General features: G+C 29.5%; 1 protein-coding gene across 1 annotated transcript in view; it reads left to right on the forward strand.

The window, feature by feature from the left end:
* The first annotated feature begins 1024 nt into the window (after window positions 1-1024).
* The window catches only part of LOC129961577 (transmembrane protein 178B-like), an 86733-nt gene continuing 70615 nt past the window's right edge, over window positions 1025-17142 (forward strand). Inside the window, exon 1 of the mRNA XM_056075075.1 lies at window positions 1025-1625. Within this exon, the coding sequence (XP_055931050.1) occupies window positions 1388-1625 (238 nt within the window). The 5' untranslated portion in view covers window positions 1025-1387. The remainder of the gene's footprint in view (window positions 1626-17142) is intronic.

Genomic DNA, 17142 nt, shown 5'->3' on the forward strand with positions numbered 1-17142 from the left:
ATGAAAAATAAATGAATAATAATTTTTTTTATGTTGTGGAAACCTTATTGTCAATAAATTAATTTGGGGGAAAACATTAAGCTACAATATCTAAAATCATCTAATTAGATTTGCAAAATTATTAAGAAATTGTTAAGAAAATTGCCTAATTTTATTAATTAATTTTTTAAATATTCCATCTTTTTAATTGAATGAATTCGCAAAATAAATTATTTGTTATTTCTTTACATTTATCTCATTTTAAATATGGTTATACATTTTCAAAATAATTGTTACTTAGGATCTTACGTAAATTATCAGATTATCAATGAGGAGAATTAAATTTATTTTATTTATGAATTTTGTAAATTTATTTTTTTAATTATTAAATTATTTCAATTATTAAGAATTATTTAACGTCTCCAAAGCCGTTGTACCATAGACATAAATGAATAAACTTTCTGCGAAAGAAATAAGTAAATAAAAAATAAATCTGTCTCAATTTTCCTTTTGAATTATTAAAATTAATTTTTCATTCTCTTTCTCTTCAAAATTTATTATTCTTTTTTCGTTTTCTTAAATGATGATTTGATGACGCATATAACAAATTATTTCTTTATTCAGTTATGCTGTTAAGTTTGTTTTGAATGAATGTTTTAGCATTTAGAAAAATAGATCCTCTTCCAAAATTAATTGCAACGGCAAATCCATTCAAAACAGGCAATTCATGATCAAAACTCAAATATATTTTATTGATTGCATTTTTAATTTATTTCTTTTTTATCAATTCATATATTCCAGTTGATTTACTCTTCGTTATGTTTTCTCAAGTACAGTAATATTTCAAATAATAAAATAAAAAACAAAATTCATAAACTCTTTCGGCGTTTCTCCAGAACGAAGCGAGCATTAACCGGTTTAAAGAGCGCACTTATTCGAAGGCAACTCTTAACATTTTCGAAGGTAGCTAAATAATTTCTAGCCAAAGGCGCAGAAAACGAGATTTGGCATCTTTGCTAGAATACCTATACACGTCACACTCGTTTGGCAGCCGTAGCCGACCGTAGCGTGCCTTCTCAGCGAGACTCCCTTCCATTCCCCCGTTTCAGTTCCAAGGAGGAAAACACCTGTGGCGGATGTCGGCACGAAAACAGAGTGCGCCCGAACGATAACCCAACAATGATCGGATGTAAAATATCTTCTACTTTTTTCCGTATATCCACATAAAATCGTTTGCAAGATATCAGTATTTCATGAAGTAAGATTCTTGAAGAATTTTTGGAAGAAGTGTAAAATTTAGAAGACTTCTTTCAGACGGAAGAATTATTCTTCAACTGTCAAATACAAATCGTTTGTGCAAACCTGTTGGAGTTCTAAATAGGCCTAGGTAAACACAAATAATATTGCAATGGCTTGTTCGGCAGTGACGCTGTCTTTTGCGACCATCACCGCTGTTGTGGCAGTGGCTTGTTTGGCTATCGCTTTCGGAACGGACAATTGGTACGAAATTCGAGTAAATCGAACATCAATCGAGGAAAGAGAGCCCGTACAGTCTCTAAAAGAATTCGACGAAGATGTCAGGTATTTTAGTCGAGATGTGGGCTTGTTTAGGATGTGTTTCCCTGATGCAGAGAAGCCCAAAAAAGGTGAGTTTCCTTTTATGTTTTATTCCATTCTACTAAAAAGTTAAAAAAACAAAACAACAACAACTTTAAGCTAGTTTGGGAATATTTGGTGACTTTTATATAAAAAAACGAGTGATTTTAGAATATTTTAAACAAATTAAAGGAACTGAGATGCATGTTGTAAATAAATATTCTTGAAAAGATCGATTATTATATTTTTCAAACACGTTAGAAAAAAGATGCAAAATTTTGTGTTTTGCTGCAATTCGTCAAAAGATTCTCGAAGATATATGAGATCACAAACGATACTTCGGGCAATTTTGTAAATATTAAAATTTTTCAACAAAAAACAAATTTTGCTTTATTCAACTTTTATTTTGATTACCGGTTATAAAAATCGTTTGCTAAATATGCACAAATAAATAGTAATAAATTAGCACATATAAATATTTAATGAATTTATCGCGTTTTAGATGGCATCGGTCAAATAACCTTGCTGAATTTTTTCAAAATTATGAGAAATTTATCAAAAGTACTATTTTTCCTACAAAAACTAGCTACTAATTTTTTGTTCAAATGCATACTTTTAAATTTTACTTGAAATATACTCAATGTTCAGAATCTTGAAATTCAAGCGCTAAGTATGATTAACCTCCTAAAAAATAAATATATCTTTATTTTACGTGATTAAGGTGTTCTAATTTTTTGATTTATGCTGAAAATAAATATTTTAAATTACTATCTATATTACTCTTTACATTTTTAGATGAATAAAATTTGAAATATAAGTTTTATTTAAAGCGAAACAGGAATTTTCATCCTTTTTTTTTGTAATGCAGTTTATAAAAATTTGTGAGGAAACACTTTCTCACAAATTCGAGTAAATCGTATTTGCGTAATTTGTTTCTTTTTTTTTTTTTTATGCGTAATTTGAAAGGTACATTGAGAATTTCTTTTAGCTTGTCTTAAGGAATTTATGTAATCCTGCTATTGAATAGATTTCTCTGGTTCTTTTTTTCGCTTGATAAAATAAGTATACTATTTTTTGAATATAATAGCTTTATGAAACAACTTTGATTTTTGCCGTTGAATCCTATTTGGTTACAGATCTCAAGTACAAAAAGTTCGTCAAAAATTATGAACGAGTCGATTTCAGAATCTTTTTTTAATAACAATTTTTATATAGTTCAATTTGATCATATGGATCCCAAAAATAATTGTTTATGCATCCAATTAATTATATTCACTTCAAGATATTTTATTCACTGATTTTGTCCATGGAACTTGAAAAGTAATAAGAACTTATTTTTAAATCCTAAAATTGTGTAAAAAGTTTAAAATTATCGAAAGTAATTATGAAATATCGAAATGAGTAATTTTCAAGGACAATCGATGTTTCTACTTTGAATCTAAATGCTTTTATTTCTAATATTTTGAGCAAATAAAACGGATTCCTAAAAATAAAAATATTACGAAAATAATTTAAAATTTAATCACGCAAATTTGGTAACAAATATACCAGAATTAAACTGAATTCTCTTTTGCTAAAAAAAAAAAAAAATTGATTTTTAACAAATTTTTGTTCATTTTTGGAATTTTTTAAAAAAATTCGATCAATATCAATATGCTAATACAAATTTAATAATAAATAAACAAATTAGATTATAATAGTTAAATAAATTAAGGCTACTAAATTTAAATGTTATATAGATTAAAGTCTAAAATATAAACATTTTAAAAGAAAAAATATTTCAAATCAATTATTGGAATGAAGTATTTTTAAAACATTGTCAACAGTTAGATTCAAGCTGTTAAAAAAAACCAATCGCTTTTTGAGTACGCAAATTATTGATCTAAAAAATAGGAAAGGAAGTATATTATTTTTTTATTAGTATGTTACATATTTTATAACAAGCAGAAATAAAATTTCTGTATGTTATAAATTTAAATCCAATTAAGAATTGAATTAAATTTTAATCGAATTCCCAAATTGGATTTAAATTTAATTCTCAAAAAAAATTTAAATCCAATTATCAAAAAAAGAATATTTATTAAATAAATGGTAAGAAAAGGAATTCCAGTTTAGGAAATTTTAAAACTTTAAATAGTTGAAATGATTTTAAAAAATTAAGCTGAAATTAAATTCTACTTGATTATTACAAGTTTTGATTAGAAATGAGAGATAGAATAAACAAACGAAATCGAACATTTGTAAAACTAACTTCTGAATGAATAACGAAAATCAAACGATAATGTCAGACAGGATTTTTTAATATTTAATACTTAATGAAATTATAAAAATTATCTAATTACTCCATAGTCATGGAATAAGCGAAAATTGTTTTATTTTTTATTATTATTTTTTATTTTTTTTATTACGGACACAATAATTTTCAAAAAGTTTTATTTAACTAGAATTAATAGAAATACAATAACTTCAATTAACATCTTTTAAAGATGCTTCTAAAAGCACATTCAAAATTTGCTCTTTGTCTTTTTTCATATTTAATGCCGAGAAAAACATTTATCAAATTTACCTTACTTAGCTTCTTATTAGAAGTTTTATTTTGCATTTACAAATTAGAATTATTCAATTCTCATAAATAAATAAAATAAATTAAAAAAAATTGAATCAGTAGTAAAGTAAGACAGTAAATGAATTTGTCAAATAATTTAAATTTCAAAACATTTATATGAATAGACAATCTTATTTGAGAGAAGGTCTTTTAAAAGCAACAGTGATGTTTTAAATTTACAAGGATTCTCCCCAAACACATTCGTCAAAAGAGAGTTATTATAGAAATATTAGTTATTTGAACATTCAGGAAATTCTAAACTTCGACAAATTATAACGTAATTTTATAAATAAAAAAATTTTCTGATGTGTTTGCTTACATTAAGATTTTATTAATTAATACTAAAATAAATTCTGTTATTTTAATTGAAAATTGGTGACCCGTATTCTGAAGATCTGTTGCGTACTTAGGAAACAGTTTCTTTGAGAACTTTTCTTTGTTGCGGAATTCAATTTTTTTTTCCGGCAGATCCCATTCTTAACTTATAGAAAAATCTTTCTAATTTTTTTAACAACATCTTGCAACTCTGTATGCATTTAACTATCTACATCAAGACTCGAATGCAAAAATCCAACTTTTTTTATTAAATTTTTCAATCTCAAAAGTCGATTTGTAGTAACCATATTTTTTTCGATTTTTAGTAACTACTGTTCATTTTCGGATTCGGAAACCCTCCGTGCTTTTGTGAATGAATCAGGATGGTCTATTTAGTCAAAAAAGGGGCGAGAGGAAAGATGAAAAGAGATTTTTATATTAAGCATATTTTATATTTAATTAAAATTGCTTAAACTTGGGAAAAATTTGTAAGACTATTAAATTAGCCTCATAAAAAATCCATTTTTTTTTTAATTTAGAAAAAAAAATGTAAACATTTTCATCAATTTTTTTATAAAGAAAAAAATTTTTTATGCAGTAATATTTTTGGAAGTTATCACGGTAAAACATCAAAATTAAACTTAATTTTTAATTAATTTTGATTTAGAATTGATCCATTTTTTGTTTTCGAATAAATCTTCCGTAAAATTGGCTGCAAGACTCCACCTATAAAAGGAATGTAATCAATATAAAAGAAAAAATTTAAAATAGCTTATAAAATCAAAATGTTTTTATAGTTTAATTATTCTAATTTTAATTATTATAAAACGAATCGATTAGATACAACTCATCTTGGAAGCGCATGCAGACAGCTATGACAAATTACCCATTTGGCGGATGACGTAAAATGTATTTCTCACAGAAAGGTCACTGTGAAGCTAAACGAGTTTAGTTTTCAAAGTAATTTTATTTCACAAAACGCTGTTTAATGACACACATTTTTTTTAGATATTTCAATAAATTTTAAACCAGCCTAATTCCATCTGACCTGTAGCGTTTTTTAGTGATCTCGTTCATGTACAAATGAATAAACAGATACACAAGTTATTAAATCTTTGACTGCTTTGGTTCAAAATGTGATACGCATTTGTAATTCTGTTGATAAAACGTGCACCATATTTCATTTTACTAATTTCTTGTGTTTTGGAATGACTGTTTTCACAGTTAAACATAATTCCAAAAACAATATTTTTCCTATTTTAGAGGCGCCTTGATGGCGTAATGGCAAAGGTCTTAACTTCGGAGCCGAAGGGTTCCAGGCGCGAAACCCGATTTCTCCAAAAAACCACCTTGTAAGCAAGTACAATGCTCTTTAGTCGGTGGGTGGTTAAATGCTCTGCCTCCTATGTGGCTATGAAACTTCACGAGAAAGGAAGGTCCGTTCGCATCCTCTGATCACAGTTCAAAAGAATAAAATCCATGGCAAAACAGCCTTAATCTTGCTTCGAAATGGGACGTGAATACAATTAAATTAAATTGAACCGGCTCTTCAGAAATTTAAGATGTGATGATTCATCAAAAACTAAAATCGAATTCTTTGATGATTACAACGCTTTCTTATGTTTTCTTATTATAAACAAAAATAAATGCATTTGGAAGTATTTGACTTTGCCTAATCATTGTAGGGCATTGGCATCAATCCTGAAATGCCACTTTCAGTTGTTACGGACTAATTGTCGTAATTAGGTGCCTCGCATGTATTATTACCTTCTTATAGCACAGAGATATGCAGTGTTTTATGGTGTCGTGCGAAACGCTTAATAACATTTTATAGTATCGAACGATGCAATGCGATATCGTATGTCAGGGATTATCTTGAAATATCAATTCTTACGCATCTCATTTTCCTACTTAATACCCGCCTTTGGCGACCCAGCTTGTTCGCTCATATTAATGACTTTTTAGGCTGTTAAAAAATGAATACAGAATGCATATACATTTAGAAAAATTTATTTTGTTAATTGATAAGACTGAAAAACATAAATTCAATTGATTCAGTTTAATGCAAGTTAAAAAGTGAATACACCACGAAATAGAAGCGGAAGTGAAGTTCCTACTGCTGGGTTAATAATTGGTAAAAACACGCAATTGAATATTTTAATGGATGAGTTTTAATTCTTTCAAAATAATTAAAAGCATTGTATCAAACTGAATTTAAAAAATAGCATTAAAATTAAGGCCAAAATTGTACGGAAATGAAATTGGGATCATTAATAAGATGATTTTTTGAACTTTAAGATAACTCAAAGACCATTTCTATAAGATAATTGCTTCGTGAGTTATGAATATCAAGTTTTCATTGCTAAGCCATGTCGATTATCTATCCGATTGCGTTCTAGTCCATTTTTGTGCTCTATTAAAACTTTCTGATTGAAGCCTCTTTCTTGATATTTTATGAACTTTTTCTTGACATGGCAAAAATTCTTCAGAGCTTTTCCAATAATATTTTGCTCCTCCATTAATTAGCTACGGGAAGCGTTGAATTCAATGCAGCTATACAAACGTTCAATGAAGCAGTCTGAAATGGGTATGATTGTTTGTTTACATTTGACTGTTGCCATTATATATTATGAATATAATTTTTTCAGCAGAAGCGTGACCGAAAAGAGATGACACTTTGAATTTTTAAAGTTCGTTTTTATTCCATCCCGGGAGGCATAATTTATGTACATGCAGAATCGACGAGCACATCAACACGGAACGACACCAGAGTGAAACGAGGAAAAGCTAATGGAATATTTATCCCCGCTGTGATACTGTGACATTTTGATAGGGATTTCTTTACTCGTGTCGACTTAGGTAAAGGAGAATTCAGGTATCTTTTAAAAAGAATTCGCTTAACTGGACAATTTTTTATACCTTATCTCTGAGCGTGGGAACTTGTCCACTTTTAGAACTCGTGTTGAATTAAATAAAAAAGGTGGAATTGGATCAGGAAATAATAAGTAAGTTATTATTTTTAGAAGTAAGTTAGTATGGGTAAAGCAAAAAATTAGGAATTGAGTTTAAGTAAGATTTTAAAATATTATTACATATATATATTGTTCAGCGTCAGGTACAACATTCAACTTTTGAATAAATTTATCCGTTGGATTACCCACAATGTGTAAAAAAAAGCTACCATAATCCGATTCTCACAAAGAAAAAGGCAGAATAACCCACTGCGCATTTTCTGTGATAATTTCAGTTTTATTTCTGCGAACAGGATCTTCATTCAACTTTGCGGCGTAGGCTAAGGCACAACCGTGGCAGAAGATGCATGGGCGTCTATTTTTTTTCATTCGCCCGGAGGGGGCGAGGAGGTTTGTAGCGTGACCTTAGCCACCTGAACCAAGGTCAGGTGAGGTATGCAGGTAGCGAGGGTTGACTTAGTAACTCAGTGGTGATGATGAGAAATCTTCTTGGAATTCCTAAGCATTTAGAGATCACGCTTAATTTCGGTTGATATTTCACGGGAATAACACAAACTTACCTGTTGCCGCCTTAGACCTTAAAATAAGAAAAATAAAATACCGAAGTCTCATATCTAGGAATTTGCACTAAGACGGCACTAAGAAATGGTTTCCGTTTCTTATTGCTCTCTCCAGCCTAATACACTTCATTTTCTTTCTTTCCTTTTTTAAAAAATAGCAGTAGAAAATAAGTAAAAATGCGAAATAATGATTTCAGTCACTAAGTTTTAAAAAATTGTATTCAGCTTCTTAACAAAAAAGAAATTTTTATTTTCTACTAGTCGGGTGGTTCGCCGGAATTAAAGCTCGTTAAATTTTTAATTAAAAATTTTTTTGTTACTTGATCTCTTAGTTACTTCTTCAGCAAAATATTTTTAAGCTTCAAATTTTGAGTCATATAACTCATACTATTATAGAATCTTTAAACCATTTTGTTCATTGTATTATGTATCTCTCTAATTTTCTGTCAGCTCTTGTTTTCTAATCTTCTGTCAACACTTTATTTTCAACTTTAAAATAAAGTGTTAGTGATAGAACTTCAATTAATACAAAAACTTTTTTTGCTGAAACCTTTCATGTTTTATATATATACTAGCCGCCTTTGGCGACCAGCCGGTTCGCCAATCTTAATGTTCTTTAAAATTTTAATAATTAAATATTTTATGCAATTTCTACTTTAATAGCTTCTTCATCAAAATATTTTAAAACTTCAAATTTTGATTATCATATAATTCATTCATAATATTATAAAGGCCTTCAGTCATAACGTAATATGTATCTCTCTCATTTTCTGTTAGCACCCGTAGAATTTATGCTTTAAATTAAAGTGGAAAGAATTTATCTTCAATTAATATAATAATATTTTTTACTGAAACAAAGCATTTTTTTATAATCTGATTACTGAAAATAGAGTCACTCAGCGTTTAAACTTTATGGGCACTAAAGAATATCTTTTTAAATTTATGTAATATCTCAAGAGTTGGTCAACAAAATTTTCTTAGATTCATTATGAGCAGATCGATTAATTAACAATGTTTAAATTTAAATGCATCAAACACTAAGAAAATAAAATGAATCGTTTAAAATAATCGGTCGAAAACAGGTTTTAAAAAAACTACTTAAAAAACGATGTACTTAAAACTATAAGCATATACAAAAAATATATAACTAATATAAATACAATTTACTTACAAAAGCATGCAACTAACCCAAAAATAATTTAAATCATCCATTGATAACGTTGTCATGGCAACAATCAGAACAGAATGCGCATGCGTGAATTTTCTTCGCCGGTTATGTAACGCAAATACGTGATTTTTTTCTACGCCAGTTGGGGTAACGCTATGCGGATTAGAAATTTTTAATTTCCTTTATTCTGTTTTATTTTAATTCAAAAGTACTTCAGAATGAATCTGAAAGATTGATTCATTAACAATGTTTAATTTTAAATGCATCAAACATTAAGAAAATAAACAGAACCGATTGAAATAATCCGCCGAAAAATTTTAACCCTAGCCTCATTACTGTTGGGAGAAAAAAAAACTGAATCCTTTCTCGTTTGGCGCTGGGGAAAATGGAAGATTTTTTTGGCGGAAAAGTTGGCGGTGGGGAAAATGAAAGATTTTATTGGCGGGAAAGTTAGTTTTTAACTAATAATTAAAATTCTAATTAAAAATTCGAAAAAAGAAACCCCAGGTGCACATTCCCAACCTCCAAGGTATACATGTACCACATTTGGTAGCTGTATGTCAAACGGTCTGGCCTGTAGAGCGCCAACACACACACACACACACACACACACATTGAGCTTTATTATAAGTATAGATATATATATATATATATAAAAAATAGAATTGTTCGGCATGGAAGTCTTATGAGCACTTCAAAATAATTTTCATAATTTATTCAGTATCTCAAAGAATTGTTCGATTCATTATAATTCAGTTTTTAGTTTTAATTTCAAAAATATTTGAATGGCGTCAATGATGTTTTATTTTTTCGGTCAATAAATAGGCTTCAAAAAAAGTTTGGAGTCTAAATTTTATACGAACTTTTGATCCTAAAGAATCATATTATGTGAAGTATTTTTGATACTCCAACTTTTAAATAAATTAATTAATTAAAAATTTTCTATTTTCTCTAATTAGATCTTCCAAATTATGAAATTTTGAATATGTTAAATTAAATCGTCTGTTTTTGAGATTGTCTTTCAATTGAACACTAAATTTTTACAAATTTCTCGAAATTGTAATCTTTTTATTCAATTTATAATATCTATGAATAAACTGATTTTTGTGGAGTAATTCCGTGCACTTATAATATAAGGCCAAATTGGTTAAGTGGCTTACGATTCTTTTTTATTTAAATACAATTCCGTAATTCCCCATTGTTTTTATCACTTTCTTATACGAATTATAGAGAAAGTATTGCAATTTTCAAAAAACTGGAACTCGATATTTTGCCGAATCAACACGTTTTAGACCTCTTCGAATTAGATAACTCAAAAACGCTTGAGCACGATTGATGAATTTTGGTATATGGTCTTTACATTAAATTTGTTGGCTTTTTCTTCAAATTTTGTGTAAAATTTATTCAGAAGAATCTGTCTGCCCAGCTGTTCGAATATGAGTTAACTGGATTAACTACAAAACGAAGAGAGCTAGATGGATAAAATTTGTTTCCCAGATTTTTCCAGATATCTGTACCGTAGATACTTATCGAATTTTGTGCAAAATTCGACTAGGGGTTGAACGTCTCTTGGTTTGTACTTTCAGAAACATGTAAATATAATAAGTCAATGGTTTAAGTCTAGCAAATTTGTTATGTGACAAATATATCAACTGTAATTCGGTGTCACATTTTGATATCAATCAGTGAGGAAAATTGTGCGTGAAATCTAAATTCATCTTTGTTAGAGAGAACGCGAAAAAGTTTTGGACAGACCACTTCTAGTTTGAACATGGATTTGGGTGCAGAATTGTAATTCTACTTTCTTGGGATATGCACAAGGAGTGGATTTAGGTATTTAGTAACTCCAAACAATACACATTATGAGGCACTGGTATTAAATGTTCAATTCAGTTCCACATTTCGACAAATGTTTAATTTAATCAAAATGTTCGTAATTAATTTTAGTTTAATTATTTGGAAAGTTACATTCCTTTTATTTTTTTAAATATGCATATTATGTAAAACTTTATTAAAATAATAAAAATCCTTACAAAAACTAACCATAAGAATAAATTTGATTTTCCTATTTACAAATAAAAGTATTTAATTATGATAAATTATAATTAAATAATAAATTTGAAAGACATATCACTTCAAAAATATTTTATTTCTTAATTTTTAAGTATATAAAGTTTTTTTATTAATTATTTTTATTTTATTTATTTTTATAAAAACATGTATTTTATTTTCACCACTCCAGTCATTTGGATCGAGATATTACTTTATAAGTCTTTTGCATTTGAAATACGGCATTGGAGCTACATTTCATGTAGATGTCGTCTTTTTTTTTGTCTGCCTTAACATTTGTGTCTGTTCAGACAAAAAAAATGTTAAATCAAATTCGAATCTCTAGTACGAAACATCATAGAATGATAAATGTTTTGGATATGCTTGAACCGTCTTTTCCTTCGCCCGGAACGATTTTTTGTGTATCTGTGAAGACGGTGAATTAATTGAAACTGAAGAAAATAAATTTTTGTCGACTTTAAAGTTATTCTGTAGAATATTTCTTTCTAAATATCAATGTAATGTTTACATTACAATCATGAAAAACTCAAAACCATCCTAGTTAACAGTTACAGAACGAATAGCTATGTATTAACAGTCGGTTTGTTTAGTATTAAGAAAAAGGCATTGTTGGAGGAAAACACACTTCAGAAATACAAAAAAAAATTTATTAGGTTATGTCATTAAAATATATTTTATGTGTTTTGAAATGACCCTTTTGCATATACTTTTTACTGGCTTTAAAACCAACTTTTGACTTTAATTAGAGCCTAGTAAAAAAGTAATTATCTATTTGAAGTTGGGAAATAAATAAAAGCTGCCTATTGTTTTATACTCAATGTTGAACTCTTAATTGAACAGAAAATTCATTCGCACTGAATGACAGCGTTGAACGTAATGGGAAAAAGAAAACAGAAGGAAAATGGGCATTATATAGAAGTTGCTAATCTGGCCATTGATTCCCCTTAAATGGAGGAAATTCAAAAATTCGTAATTCTGTCCAAGTTGATCGCATTTAAGTAAAACTTTTTTGGCTTGTATGCCTTGGATATGCTTGATATCTAAGGATGATATGCTTGATATTGAATATTTTACTAAACATCAACAACATGACCAGAAGATTGTATAAAAATTTACATACCGTGTTTTTTTTGAGTAATCCATTCATTTTCAACAACATAAAAAATAGTCTTTACGTCATTTTAAACCTTTTTCCAATCAGCACTATAAGTTGCACTAAAGCTTTAGAAATAAACTTTTGGACCATTGTTAGAAAGCATGACCTGCACATTTTTTTAAAACTAAAACTTAGCAACAACGCTTTCTCTTTTAGAAAATTATTATGAATAATTTTGTGCTACAAAAAAAAAAAAAAAAAAAAAAAAAATGCTTGCAATTTCTCCTAAAAAACAGTTTCGCATCTCCAAAAGAAAAAATTAGAATGCATTATGTTACAGTTCTTTGTAAGACATGTCTCTTATTCTGTCTGCCATCTAGTAGCTATAGCTATAAAACACTAGCCAAAATTATGAAAAAGTAAATTCTATGTAGACATTGTAATGATTCAGCTTCTTCCCTGGGTGACCACTGTGACATTCCGTTTTTCCCACACTCGATAATTTACATTCCGGGCCATTCTTCATCAACGAAACTCCCACAGTGTTAAGTGCCTCCAGATTGCCAAATGGAAGACCCTCCTTTTAAGTATTGTCGTCTGGCCAATTAGTGCTAATCCAGATAAGGAACCACACGTGCGTTTCCCAGGGAAATAAATCGTGTCTTCGAAAGGCCAGAGTGTCAAACACTCCAGATGTCCTTCATTTTTCCCATTGTGGAGGGTGGATCATCAGTGGACATTTCCCACGGGCGACCAGAGACGATTCAGGTTGTTCTGAACGGTGATTGGGTAACAGGGAGTGGACAGGAAAGGTGGAGTCTGAGAGAAAGATAAAAGGTGAGATTTTTCGGAAGAAGGGGGAGAGAGGAGCTTGGTATGAAGTGGACTTCTGAGAAAAATTCCACCCGAAGGAAATTCGGTGGATTCCTAGAGCTAACCCTGCAGTAGCCTGAGACGCCAACCGCCTGTGAGCTGTTCTTGTGAAGGCGTTTTCTCCAAATTTGTTCGAGGAACTATTCTTGTTTAAATTTCGTGCTATAAATAGCATCATTCATTTAACCTAGATGAGAAAGAGTTGTTTTTATGTAATAAAGCTGTAAATAAAGAATTTGATCATAACGTTACCTGTTATTGGATCGAGACTTTACAACATAAAAGCTTAAATATAGTCTACCCAATCTTGTGAAATATAAGGAATATTTAGACGCTTATTTAATAAAAATTGAAGTTCAAATTTAATTTTTAATATTTATCTGAAACCAAACGATTTCTTTTTATTTTAATACTTCGGAAAGACCAAACAATTATTTTTCCATGATATTATTACCTTAAAAAAACGGTAACAAAAATTCTGTTTTTTTTTTTTTGAAGAAAATTTGTAACTTTTTGTAGTCTATTTGAAAACGATTATTTTCCCATAATAATCCATAAAAGAAAGGAAACATATTTTTTTTAATTACGAAAATTTGCAACACAAAAATTCTTTTTTTTAATTAAGAAATTTTGCACTTTTTTTTTTTTTAGTGTATTTGAAATCTGCGTTACATTTTTCAGCCCCTCTCAACTCGAAATTTTCTTGTCAAGATGTTGCTTCCCGATATTTCCGGCGTCATTATTTGCTGGTGATCCGGAAATGATCGACAGCAACCGTTCCGTTCATTCCACTTGCGCTGTGGAGGAAAGAAAAATGTATCGGATTTTCCAAACGCGGCGATGCGCGGCAAGAAATGAACTGAGATGATGCATAAGTTTTGCAGTTAACATAATGCGATGTGCATCGGATTCCAACTTAGTTGCGGTTTTTCCCCTTCGGGCTCTTTTATTTTGGCGCTTGACGTAATAGTTGCCGAACGAGTCAAATGAATACTTGTGGGATTGAACTACCGAGGGTTTCATTAGAAACCGCAATTCTGAAATGGAGCTTTCTCGCGTTACGGAATTTATGAAGAAAACGATTCATGGAAGGTTCATTTCAGAAAGTAGAGTGATGAATTGGATCATTATAGTTTTTTTAAGGGACTTAATTCACCAAAATCCAATTTTTAGAAAGTCAGAGTATTTATTACGTTTTTCGAATAAAATTACGAATTTTTCAATAAAATCACTTAAATGAAACTGCTTTTCTCAATCTCGCTTTCTTTTTTCTTTTCTGAAATTGTTTTTTCTTTTAAATTGAAGGATGAAAATGAGCTCATGAATTATTTTTAAAATCGTTTGATATTCCAACCATTTATCTCGGAACTCTGGCATTGAATTCTAAGGAATTTCCGATTTGTCAGTTCGATTTCATTTGCTACATAAGTAAATATGCAAAAAATAATTTTTTTGAATTATAAAATGTTAGGATGATAATGTGGATCTACATTGATTTATTAAAAGGGTTTTATAATAAATTCACGTATACTTAATAATATAGTTATGATATATTGGAATAATAATCATTCATCTAACCAATTATGCAATATTCTAAAAAATATTTGTTTAAAGTTTATCATTTCCTTAAAATCTGCCGTAACAATTAAATTTTTTATTATATTTAGGGAAATCATTAAATAATAATGGTTGTTAATTTTTAACGAATAATCTTACTTTTCTAGTCTATGATATGCATTTTAAAAAGATAACGAAAAAAAATACAAATTTTTTACAAAGTTTCTAAAATGAAGAATGAACTAAAATTTAATTGAGTTAAAGATTTATTGAAATGTGAAACTAAATTACCCATTTATTGAGGCCTTGTAATACGATCTTTACATTGCATGACTTCCGAAATGTAGCTATGTCGAAATATTTGTCGAATGTCGAAATATTTCTATGTCGAATTTTGGCTTCAATCGGTTGGAAAAAACAAGTTTAAAATGCAAATGCGATTTTCGGATACTATTAAAACAGCATGCCAGGAATGAATCACCAAGGATCACGCGATGGATTCAATAAGAAATGATTAGTTCACATCAAAGATTGATATTTAGTAATTACGGTACACCAATGCCACGCAAGGCGTTCTCTAGCATTATACCATAATTTAGAATATGCGAGAAAGTTTTGGAATAACATTTTCTCTTCTGTTTAGTTAGCAATGAATATCTCCATATGAAGACATAACTTAAATTTCCGATTCCCAATATTTCTTTAATCCCATCTGATTGCTTTTTTGTGTTCTTTTTTCCACGGCGGCTCTATCTAGCGGTGATCAGGTTCGATTACACCCTTAGTTCGCAATTCCAAACCCATGAGATACCAGAAGAGACCGGTTCTCCTTTTCCGTGGACTGACTGAAGGAAGTGTATTTTTACACGCTATCCAAAACAGAGGTCATGTTACCTGCAAAACGACTCATTAATGTGCCTGTGTATGTTATTTACTTTTTGTTGAATTTCATTTGAAATCTCTATTAGAATTTTTTAAAAAATGACGCAGCCATTATAGAGAGTTGTGTTATTTACCTCAGGTATTCCGCCGATGGAAAGCTGCAAATGACTTTACTGTTTGTGGTTTAGCTATAACGGATTCTGAAAGATATTCAAAGAAATTTAATGTAATTAACCGAAATTTTACTGTAGACCGTTATTTCAAAATGAATTAACTAAAAAGATTTTAAAACTTTTTTGTTAATGAATTAAACAATCATTTTTTTATTTTAATAATTCTCTACTTTTAAAGTTTTATCTTATAATGCATTAATAATAAGTATTGCGTTATTTTGAAATCAAATTTTTACGACTTCGCTACCAGATGGCACCCCTCCTGTGGAATCAAAAGTTAATTAATTTATTAACTAATAATGAAGTTCTTAAAACATTGAAATAGTGCAGTAAAATAATAAAATGGCATGAATCAAGCAAGTGTACAAAATTTCCAAGTTCTAGCATTTTTATAAGTGAGTCAAGAATTGATTATAAAATTTCATCTATGAAAACATGAAACAAGTCTTGAATGAAAGCATATTAAATAAAAAATAGAAAACCCAGCAATGACCATATCAAACTTAAAAAAAATAAAATGCAATACGAAGTGTTATCCCATAATGTTGGATAAAAACACAGAGGCATGATGACAGTTTAAATCTGATTTGTGGTTTTCCTCATATGAATGTTGTATCTCAAATGCTTTTATTTGTGATGTAGATATTAGAGTTACATGAGATTCAAGTACTGATTTTTCTGTGTCCTGAAATATCAGAACTGACAGTACATCCTTGGGTAAATTCCACAGAGAGATGGTTATTTAACACATCAAATATTTGCAGACTGCCTGATGGAGGTATTGTTTTGCACGGGATAAAAAAATTTACTTATCTCTGAACTAAGATTGTAGTAATCTAATAAATGTAAATTCTTCTTTTCGAGATTAAAAGGGACTTTTTCCCATATATGCCAGCAGACCCGATGGCATAGTGGTAAGGTATCGCATTCGGGTCCGGTGGGGGCGATATCAGATTTCATGAAAAGTGTATAGAGACCTGCCACACGTTAAATCTGATTTCGTAAGTCAAATATCTTCTTATTCATGTGGGATTGATAATAGGGCAGGAGAAATACCAGCTCAGATGTCGTCCTTGCCATTTGATTGCAGTTCAAAATTGCTAAGCTCGTTCCAAAATAAGCCCTGTTTTGCTTCAAAACGGGATGTCATTTATATAAACCTATCACAATCATATTCTATAGGAAAACCAAGTAGTATCAATTCAGTTTTGGAAACCAGTGCATTTCTTGCAACAGATAGGAGGACCCAATATGATATGACATTCACCCAGTTATGAGTGAATGCAATTCTGATGG

This window comes from Argiope bruennichi, chromosome 2 (genome assembly GCF_947563725.1).
Source record: "Argiope bruennichi chromosome 2, qqArgBrue1.1, whole genome shotgun sequence".
Taxonomy (NCBI): Eukaryota; Metazoa; Arthropoda; class Arachnida; order Araneae; family Araneidae; genus Argiope; species Argiope bruennichi.